The 11,176-nt window shown below is 31.5% G+C and overlaps 1 protein-coding gene across 1 annotated transcript; it reads left to right on the top strand.

Annotated features, from left to right (window-relative positions):
- The first annotated feature begins 4,561 nt into the window (after positions 1-4,561).
- Positions 4,562-10,699, top strand: LOC102593859 (sugar transporter ERD6-like 6). The gene is made up of 18 exons (XM_006341887.2): positions 4,562-5,101; positions 6,105-6,167; positions 6,247-6,336; positions 6,426-6,485; positions 6,589-6,654; positions 6,753-6,818; positions 6,911-6,986; positions 7,752-7,816; positions 7,907-7,999; positions 8,096-8,179; positions 8,266-8,350; positions 8,949-8,995; positions 9,146-9,208; positions 9,290-9,349; positions 9,445-9,510; positions 9,606-9,665; positions 10,032-10,146; positions 10,392-10,699. The coding sequence occupies exons 1-18, from the start codon at positions 4,913-4,915 to the stop codon at positions 10,502-10,504; spliced, it is 1,461 nt and encodes a 486-aa protein (XP_006341949.1). The 5' UTR covers positions 4,562-4,912; the 3' UTR covers positions 10,505-10,699.
- The last annotated feature ends 477 nt before the right edge of the window (positions 10,700-11,176 follow it).

Here is an 11,176-nt window from a genome sequence, read left to right as displayed (position 1 = left end):
TTGAATGAAGGGTATAGAAAATTAGAATGAAGGATAAATATGACCAAAAAGGTTAAAAAAAAAAAAAAATTTAAATGAATAACTAAGTTAATCTGAGCTATGAAAAACGTTGAACAATTCTCCTTGAAATGGAAGGAGTTGTCACTTTAAAATATCAAGACATCATAAATTATGTTTTTTTCCAACCTTATTATTGCTCTTAATTAAGAGGTCAGAAGTGATTTAGGAGGAATGCTTTTTTTTTTTTGTTTTTTCATCGGTGTCTGAAGCCCATATTGAAGCTCCGATTAAATTTGGTTCGCACTCTGCAGGGCCCATTCGGGGGTGACGCTCCCAACATAATTTTCTCCATACACAGGGCTCAAACCCGAAACCTCTGATTAAGGGTGAACACTCTCACTAATGCACCACAATTCATGTTGGTCAAAACAAGCATTAATAGACGAGAGGATATTTTAATAAAACTATATGTTATATTTATTATATCTTTTTAATGGTGTCATATCACACACTTAAAATAGAACGGAAAAAATACAACATAAATATAAGTAATGGGTTTAGCGGACAAATTAAAACAAGTCCTTTATTATTAATTAAACTAAAAAAATTCAAATTCTATAAGTAGAATTGAAACATATGATCAATCTACTACTTGCTAAGTTATTGAGGAATAACAAAAAATAAATCTCATACTATTTAAATAGAAATAAGTTTTTTCATCGTTCTCTTTTATAAGTCGGATTAAGTAAAAATAAGTTGTGCTAAATAGGAATTAAGGAGGAAGAGGAAACGAATAAGCAACATAAAAATAAAATTTACCGACGTCAATTACAAGTGAAATAATTTAAATAGCACATGTAAAATCGATTAGCGGGTGCAATTTCTACCTTATTAATGGAAAAATAGATAAAATGTTATTGAAAAAACTTGTCATACTTAATTATAGTAGTTTTGATTAAATTAAAGAATAAAAAAGATATGATGACTAGATGAGTACATAGAAAGAAGAAGGAAAATCTAAATGCAATCCTTTATAATTGTAAAATAGTGGTATCCACGTTCTAATTATTTTTTTAATTTAAAATTAGAAACTTTTTAATCAATTTCAAGGTTTCCACTAAGTACTTATTACCACTAATAATTCATGGAAATAAATAAATAAATACTTCACGTGCCATTTTTCTAAGGTAGATAATTATTCAATATTTTAAAGTGGTAAAGGAACATGAAAAAGCAATTGTTGACGAAGAACTAATTATTTTTATTTTTTTAATTATTATAAAACTAAACAAAAAAAGAAAAAGACAACACTAGCTGTATTACAGACAGATCAAGATGTAGATTCAAAATTTCGAGTTAACGTGAGATTATATTAGCTATGTTATTATTGTATTTCAAATCTTCTCGACTAAGTTGTATTTTTTAAAAAAAAAAATTTAAATACAGAAATATGATCAATAAAAATTTATATAGTTGATTTCAATTTATTCAGAGGTTAGGCATGAATCATGTTTATTGTGACTCTTATTTATTTGTTTTGTCTAGTTTATTGATAGTGGCATTAGTGCCCTACAATTTCTGGATAATCTTTGTGGAAATAAATAATTCATGTGAGTTATTGTATTATTAGTATTATATATGTCAGTAACAGGGGCGTATCCGAGGGGTCAGGGGTCACCGGGTTCATGTGGACTCACACTTTCCTCTCGAAATCATATATTACAGTGTTAGATGCAGTGGCGGAACTAGAAATTTTAATAAGAGGGTTCAAAATCTGAGAAGTAAACACACGAACTAGTGGAAGGGGGTTCGACATCTATTATACATACCTAAAAAATAATTTTAACCATGTATAAATAATAATATTTTTCGCCGAACCCCCTCATTATATGCTACCTCCGCCTCTGGTTAGATGTGTGAATCCACACTCTGAGTATCATACAATGCGGTGATGACTGAGTGCACCTCTCTATGTGAAGTTAGAAATTTGATTATTTTTTTTATATATATATAAAAAATTTAACGGTTTTCAATAATAAGAATCTAAATACTGAACCGATCAAATATATATCTTTGATCAACCTTTTTTGTAATAATACATCTATCATTTCAGAATCCTGGATCCGCATCTGGTCAGCAATACATATGATATTCTTTTTCCTTCTCTTGTTACTTATATATGGAAGTACTAATATAACTTACCAAGGGTTTCAAAATTGAGTTCGGAATAAATAAATAAAAGGTTAGAAATTATTTTTTTCTCAAATAAATATTATGCAATGTAAATTTAAATTAATCGAGATATTGATATATTGAGGGGAAGAAAAAGAATTTGAAGTTTTGAACTCCGAAAAGGGCCATAATACATATAATTCAACATAATTGATGTATAATATATTTTTGTAGTATTATATCATATATCACATCCAGCTAACTCAGCTAATCATTGAGAAAAGTCACAGTTTTTTTTTGGATAAAATTTAATGTGTGGATTAATTACTAAACCATTTTGAGCAAAGACAGATATTTACCCTACTGAATTCTAATACAATTTGCATGTCAATTAGTCCCTCCCAAAATATAAATCACATTATTATCTTTTTTTTATGACCATAAAACACTCTATTTATAATCTGTCATTATCCCCCAACTAGCTAGGGCCACCTCTAAAAAAGGCCAACAAAAAAAAACATACAAATGGAAAAACATTTTTCAACAAGAAGGCAAATAAATGAGATTATTGGAAGCTATCCATCTATTTTTTTTTATAATCATGTGTCAATTAATTTTACTCCTTATCCAATTATTTTTTACTAGCATAAATATTACTCCCTCCATTTCTATATATATATTGTCATTTTAAATTTCACGTCTCTTGAGAAATTATGTAAGTTTACTATTGTACCCTTATGTAGTGTTCTGTTGAAGTCAAGCTTTCAATAAATGAAGAAAAAATAATTTATCTTGATTAATTAAATTGATCAATGAACATGAATTAATCATTTGGTTTTTCTATGTCGATCAAATTCATATTTTCAAAGTTAATAACTCTCAAGGGTAAAATAAGAAAAATAATATTTTTTTCTATATTGATATTGTGAAATGACATGTATTAAAGATCATCTATTTTAGTAATGATGACATATAAATATAAACGAAAGGAGCAAGTAATGCTCCAATTAAAAGAAAAAAAAAAACTTTATACATCCCACATCTATAAAATTGTACGGAATTGTTTGTCTACATAAAAAAAATTTGGAGACCATTTCAAATAATATTTATTTATTAATTTGAAATAAAAATCTTGAAGTTTCATTCACAAAATTTTTTATTTACTTTTTTCATATCCAAGCACAACTTTAATATGTAAATATTTTTTTTAACTCTGTTTCAAATATTAACTAATTTTATGTCCAAACATTTACTGAAATCAAATAAATTCTTAATATTTGTAAGTACATATATTATAGTACTTTCAAATAAAATAATACAGAAGACAGACACACCCATGGACTATTGTGAGCCCACGTTAAACACATGAAGTGGGACAAGACAAAAAAGACAGCAAGAGAAAATAGACCAGAATATTTATATTTATAATAAAATATCGATAAAATATATAAATGTATTTTTTAATTTGATCTCATTAAATATTTATATAACTTTTGATATATATATAATAAATACTTAATTAAATTAATTATTAAATTTATATAAAATTGAACAAATTAACAGTAATATGCTTCTACTTTTTTAACTTTATATAAATTTAAGTGTTTCCTTTTTGCACATTTAAAATTAAAGAATATAGATACCTTAAAAGACATGTTTATATATTATGTCAAATTGTAATTGAGTGATAAATAATATTTTATTCATTACTAAAAAGTCAAATTAAAATTTTGGATATCAAATCGCTTTATTAATCGAATATTTTGTCTTTCTTTTAGTATTATCTAAAATATTTTAGAAAATCTATTATTTTTCATGCTCACATAAATTTGCTCTTCTATAGTACCACATAAAGTACATAAGAAAATGGGAATTGCATTAAATAAACTCAGTATTACGAAGGAATCAAGTATTATGTTGTACCAAAAACTCAATCAAATAAAAATGAATGATTTGGGATTTCATCCTGTTTTTTTCTTATGAATAAATCTTTTTAATCCTTTAATATTAGATTTTAAATATAAATTTATATTTAATCGAGTTCTAATATATGTATACTCAATCAAATGCTAATTACAGTCAGTTAGTGAAACTACTGTACTACTCCTTTTTTAGAATCAAACTGTTTAAGTTTGACCAGAAGTTTATGCATGTAATCTATAATTTTTTTGAAGTGAAATTTATATATTTGTAAACTACGTAAAAAAAATACTATGTCAAAATAATTGACAATTCAAAATAATTAAGAGATATATGAAAAATTTACGGCCATGATGATGAATTGCGATTGGTCTAAACCTTCGACTAGCGAGTTATTGCAGCCTGCCCCGAATGCCCATATAGACTAAAACCTTATTCACACAACGAAGAAAGGTCGAGTGGAAGAGGGAAGTCAGCTGGATGCTTCTTTGCCATGCGCTTTGTTTCGCTTTATTTTTTAGAAGAAAGAGATCAAACAAGGGTCAAAACAAGATACACTAGTTTGAATCTCGAAATTCAAAAAATGTCAAGAGAATAACTTATCAGTTGCTGCTGTCATCATCATCTTTTTCCTCAAATCTCTCATTTTTCCTATCTCAAGTCTTCTTTAAGTATATCCTCTATTTTAATTTAATACCCTTTTCAGATTAACATCATTCTTGCTAATTCCAGTATTTTCAACAACTTCCTTTTTCTTGATCTATAGTTCAAATTTCAAGAACTATAGAGAAAAGGGGTTGACTCAAAATTTGAAAAAAAAATGAGTTTCAGAGAAGAGAACAATGAAGGGGATCTGAAAAAGCCATTTTTACATACTGGAAGTTGGTATCGTATGGGGTCAAGACAGTCTAGTATGATGGGTTCTTCTCAAGCTATTCGTGATAGTTCTATTTCTGTTCTTGCTTGTGTTCTCATAGTTGCTTTGGGCCCAATCCAGTTTGGTTTCACTGTAATTTCTCATTTCTGATTCAACTTCTTTGCTTTGTTTTTATGTATATGTATGTTTACCTGCACAATATCATGTTAGAATGTTCAAGTTTGATGAGAAAAGAGAGTTTTTGGGATAAAAATGGAGTCTTTACCTTCTTTTGTTGTGGTAAAGGATTCATAATTGGGGTTGATGAGGTGATAACCAATTCAATATTGATCACATGTCTGTTTACCTGCACAATATCATGTTAGAATGTTCAAGTTTGATGAGAAAAGATTAGTTTTTTGAATTAAAATGAAGTCTTAAGCCTCTTTTTTTGTGATAAATGATTCATAATTGGGGTTGATGAGGTGGTAAACAATTCAGTATTGACCATATGTCTGTTTACCTGCCTATTATCCTGTTAGAAGCTTCAAGTTTGATGAGAAAAGATAGTTTTTTTTAAAATAAAAATGAAGTCTTTAGCCTCTTTTGTTGTTTGTAAAGGATTCACAATTGAGGTAAAAGGTTGCATATTTGTTGGGATTTACAATATGTTATGTCATTCAGATTTTTCTGTTTGTTAGCGCGGTTGATGACATAACAATTCAATATTGACTGCATGTTTGTTTACCTTCCCAATATCCTATGACAAACTTCAAGAGTTGATTTCTCATATCGTCAATCAACGGATAGTTATTATTTCAGAAAGTCATTTTCTTTATTGAAAAAAATTGTGAATCAAGAAGAATGTTGACCTTTTGAGATAATAACTATTGGAAATCAAAATGAAACTTCAGATTTGATTGAAGAGGATAAGGTTGAATAAAAATAGGCTTTAAGCTTCTTCTTTTTTTGTGGTTAAGGGATCAAAATTGGTAAAAAAAAAGAAAAGGTAGCATCTTTATTGGGATTACAGTTCGTTATGTCATTCTTATTGTGCCTGCACTTTATTGGCTGGCCTACACAATTTATGTTGCTGCAATGGATATTTGCATATGTATCTCTATTGATCATGTGTTCGTTTTTGTAACATTTGAAGTGTGGCTTCACTTCGCCTACGCAAATTGCAATTACCGAAGATCTGAAGCTCACTGTTTCTGAGGTCTGCAAGAGTCATTCTTGATTTGTATCTTATTTAAGTTTGTTTCAGAGCTATTGTGGACTAAAGATAATCTTTTCAGTTCTCTTTGTTCGGTTCTTTATCCAATGTGGGTGCTATGGTTGGTGCAATATCTAGTGGTCAAATTTCAGAGTACATTGGGCGAAAAGGGGTAAGATTATTGCATCAAAAATGATTTCTAGTTTTTTCATTTACCATATTTCTGTGTATTGCTCAAATCCTTTTTTTTTCCTACTGCAGTCTTTAATGATAGCTGCTATACCTAATATCATTGGTTGGCTTGCCATCTCATTTGCCAAAGTAAGATATTCTACCTGAAGTATATTATATGGTGCCTCGGTAACCTACATTGACATGTATATGCTTGTATCTCCCTACCTTTGGCCTTACCAATATGTTTCAGGATCCTTCATTTCTATACATGGGAAGATTGTTGGAAGGCTTTGGTGTGGGAATAATCTCTTATGTGGTAATGTTCAATTTCTTAAATCTTCTCTGGTTACAGTTATTGAATATACCGACACTCAAAACTAAATGCTTTCGCTTCCTGCTTTTTGGTGTTTTTAGGTTCCTGTATATATTGCTGAGATTGCACCTCAAAATATGAGAGGGGGTCTAGGGTCTGTTAACCAGGTTCGCGGAGCTATAGACTTATTTTTCGTTAAAACCAAAGTTTGCTATGCCTGCGTAATCAATCACATGCTATCATTTCTTTCTTAATGTAGCTCTCTGTTACAATTGGGATCATGTTGTCCTATTTACTGGGACTTTTTGTTAATTGGAGGCTGCTTGCTGTTCTTGGTAATGATCATTTCTCTTGAAAACTCTCGTTAAGCTACAATATACAGTTATGAAGTCATATTATAATTTTTTTACTCTACTGAATAACATTTAGTGCATAAAAAAAAATAGTCAATTAAGTTGAAGTAATAGCTTTTCATTTTGTGAGGACTGAGAATAGTTATTGAGTTCTTCTTTGGCTGATATCTGCTCAGCTTCTCTTTATTCTTGTAGGTTTACGTTATCAAGCTTAAGCGCTTTCCAGCTCCCTGACTTAAGACTTGTGTTTTGTTAGTTGAGCAGTATTTCTGTTTTAAAATGACAGTCCTTTTCTTCTTAATGATGGTGGTGTTCGGGGCAGTTTGGGTAACTGCTACCTCCCACCAGCACATGTAGCGGATAATTTTTCCAACCAAGGCTTAGGAGATGGGACGGAACGACATAGAGTTTCTTTTGCCTCTGTTGGGATTGAACCTGGGACCTCATGGTTCTTCTCCTACTTCATTGACCACTAGTCCACACCACTGTGCTTCCAAAATGACAGTCTGCATTTCCATTTTTTTATAGAAAAAATATTTTTTCTTTTGTGCTTTTGGTGGAGAGGGCTATGTTTCTTCTTCTTCTTCTTCGTTTTTTTTTTTTGGTAATCAGCTCTAAAACAAAAACAATTACATAAGAGTTTCCAGATTGAACGTTGAAAGAGCTGGCATATTGACCGTGGCAGAGCTGCAGAGCCTCATGGAATTGTTCACTTACACTTTAACTAAATATTATTTTCTTTTATAGGAGCATTACCTTGCCTAGCACTGATACCTGGACTATTTTTCATCCCCGAATCTCCTCGGTGGTTGGTGAGCTCCATTATATTTATGTTTTTTTGCGTAATTCCTTCGAGGCTTTGATTGCTGTTTGTCTCAGTTGAGTTTCTATCTTAAACATAGGCCAAAATGGGTTTAACAGAAGATTTCGAAACTTCATTGCAAGTTCTTCGAGGGTTTGAGGCTGACATTACCAATGAAGTAAATGAAATTAAGGTAAATTGTTTGAAAGACCATATAAAGCAAGCCTTGTTGCCACACATGCAATTCCGTATAAAACTTGTATTTATTTTATGTTTTTTTTGTGTGTAGAGGTCTGTAGCATCATCAACAAACCGAAGAACAGCAATGCGTTTCGCGGATCTCAAACATAGGAGATATTGGTTTCCTCTCATGGTATTTTGACATTTCATGCTGTTATTGGAGTCTTCGTGTTAGTTATGCCCTTGTCTTTGTCAAACTTTTAATCTTTCATTCTTTAGGTAGGAATTGGGCTACTTATCCTGCAACAGTTAGGAGGAATCAACGGTGTTATATTCTATTCCAGCAACATTTTCCTATCTGCCGGTACGGATTAAACAAAGCATTTGCATTTGTCATCTTAAATGATGGAAGTATCAGTAGCATTTGCCTTCTTCAAAAGAAGTGTCATTCTCAGCCTGTCATGTAGCATCTACCTTTTTGTTATGATCCACTGCTGGCAAAACTGAATTGCACTATAATTTTGCCTCAAGAGAACCCCTGAAACAAACTAATAGAATAAGATTGATACACGAGTTATTTAAATGGCATAATACATAAGCAAACACTCAAATATGGCCCCAACTGGCAAGTACGCACTCCAACTTTGATAGTATACATCTAGACACCTCAACTTGGTCTCACCTGGCATCTAAACACTCCAACTTCTCATTGTCTGGTGGACACCTGACACTGATGTCGCACATAAAGTTTAGAAGTGTCTAGATAATCATTTTGTACGTTGGAGTGTTCAACTGACACGGTGAGATGTCTAGATGTGGAACTCAAAGTTGAAGTGTTTAGTTGTCAGTTGAGACCAAGTTAAAGTGTCTATCTATGTATTATGTCTATTTAAATCTCTAATGATCTACAACTTTCTTCGTGTAATATAAGTCTCACTAATTTAGTCATCTAAACTTCACAGGTATTTCTTCAAGTAATGCTGCAACTTTTGGTGTTGGTGCTATCCAGGTCCAGCTTTTGCTATTTTAGTTTCTCTTCTTTAACTTTCAAGTATGCATATTAATTAGGAAGGAAGGTGAAAAAGTTTCAATTTCTGTGTAGCACTTGCTTGCATTACTTTTGTGCTGTCAAATTTCATCGATGTCCCTCAATGTGTAGGTTGTTGCAACTGCAGTTTCTACATGGCTGGTGGATAGAACTGGACGTAGAATTTTATTAATTGTAAGTTTTAGGAAAGTCATGACTTATATGTATATTGTTCTAACTTTTGATCTAACTTATAAGGCAAATGCTCTTTTGTAGGTTTCCTCGGCTGGAATGACTGTTAGTCTTCTAATTGTCTCCGTTGCCTTCTATCTAAAGGTAGTTTAGTGGAACAAGTTGCTTTCGCATGGAAGATTTAGACTTGAACTGCACTTGTCATTTTTCTCATCATTTCTTCTTTTATATTTGATCAGGGTTATGTATCTGAGGATTCTACCCTCTATGGTGTATTGGGAATAATATCAGTAGTCGGGGTGGTGGTATGTGCCCTTCTCAATGCGTACAATCTTTATCTCTTGAAAATATATGCTTAAAGTAACATATATTCATTTTTCTGACCAACTTCTCATTTCAGTTCATGATTATTTCATTCTCGCTCGGAATGGGACCAATTCCATGGCTTATAATGTCTGAGGTACTTACTTTTTCATTTATCATGTACCCTAAGTTTCAGCTTGCTCTATAATTCTCTTGGTACCTACTTTTGATAATTTCCGAGCAATTGGAGTTGGTCCAATTATTGGATACTGTTTGAATAGCAGTAGTGCTAAAGGTCGTTGACCCTAAGTTGTATGTTGCACTTTAAGCTGGTTAAATTACCTATCGGTTCGGTCAGAGATTATTTTCCATCTATCTATTGATTAGTCTCCAAGATCCCATTCTTGAATACACGTCTCGTTTATCTGGAATGACACGAAAACTGTTGATTAAGTTTTTGTGCTTGCTTTACGTTGCATGTTAAGATTTTCTTTGAACTTATTACGTGCATTGGATATTGTAGATTCTTCCAATCAAGATCAAAGGTCTCGCTGGAAGTACGGCAACATTAGCCAACTGGTTATTCTCGTGGGTAATAACAGTGACTGCACCATTGCTTATGGCTTGGAGCAGTGGAGGTATCTTTCTCTCATACTTATACACCACATGTATAGACATTTTGTTCCCTATAGCATAAGATTCCCGCACTATGTCCACCAGTGGTGGAACCAGAATTTTCACCGAGAGTCGAAATATAATGAAGTAAAACACGAAAAAGCCAAGGGGCTTCGTCTATTGACACCCCTCAGACAAAAGATTCGTCATTTCAAACGTGTAGCTTCTAAGACCTGAACTGACTTAATATCTGCACATCTTTTTCCAGGAACCTTCACTATTTACATGGTTATGTGTGCTTTCACCGTGGCGTTCGTGGCAATTTGGGTACCGGAGACGAAAGGGAGAACTCTAGAGGAAATTCAGTTTTCTTTCAGATGAAAAATCTTTTTTACCCCCACTGTTCTTTGTGATCCCTTGTTCTTTTTGTTTCAAACTCAATTTCCCTTGTGCAAAAGTTTCAATTTTTCACATATATAGGGAAGAATGAGTTGCATGCTGCTTCAGAGTGTGTACATTTCATCTTAATCTTGCCAAATGCTGTAATTTACTGTATGATTTTATTTTATTTTTGTATATTGTAAGAGTGATTATACCATTCAATTTAAAATAAAGTTCTAAATGAAAAAATGTACTATTCTTTAATTCAAGTGTCTTTGTAATCCTTGTTTCTGATGAACCTATGTTCTAGTGTATTTACAGTTCAAACCTCTTTATAATAACGGCGTTTGCTGATATAACAAAATGTTGTTATATTAGATAACATGGAATGGGTTCTGAATAACTTGATGAAATGTTACTAAGGATGATTAAAAGTGGAAAGAATACAGAGGTGTTTAAAATAGTTTGCTTATAGTTTACCTGACGTATACAAAACTTAAAATAAGTGTCGTTTTTTTTTTTTCACGTTCATTAAGAAAACATTAAGTACAAAATAGTTGTCATAGTTTCCTTTTTGTGAACCTTGACTAACATTTCAAAATATATTTTGTCATATTGATGTAGAAAAAATTGTAATTTATAGTATTTTTTATATAGTTTTAGAACATTAAA

This window comes from Solanum tuberosum, unplaced genomic scaffold (genome assembly GCF_000226075.1).
Source record: "Solanum tuberosum cultivar DM 1-3 516 R44 unplaced genomic scaffold, SolTub_3.0 scf00032, whole genome shotgun sequence".
In the NCBI taxonomy this organism is placed as follows: Eukaryota; Viridiplantae; Streptophyta; class Magnoliopsida; order Solanales; family Solanaceae; genus Solanum; species Solanum tuberosum.
The sequence above is the reverse complement of the archived record's forward strand: the minus strand, read 5'-3'. Positions and strand labels throughout refer to the sequence as shown.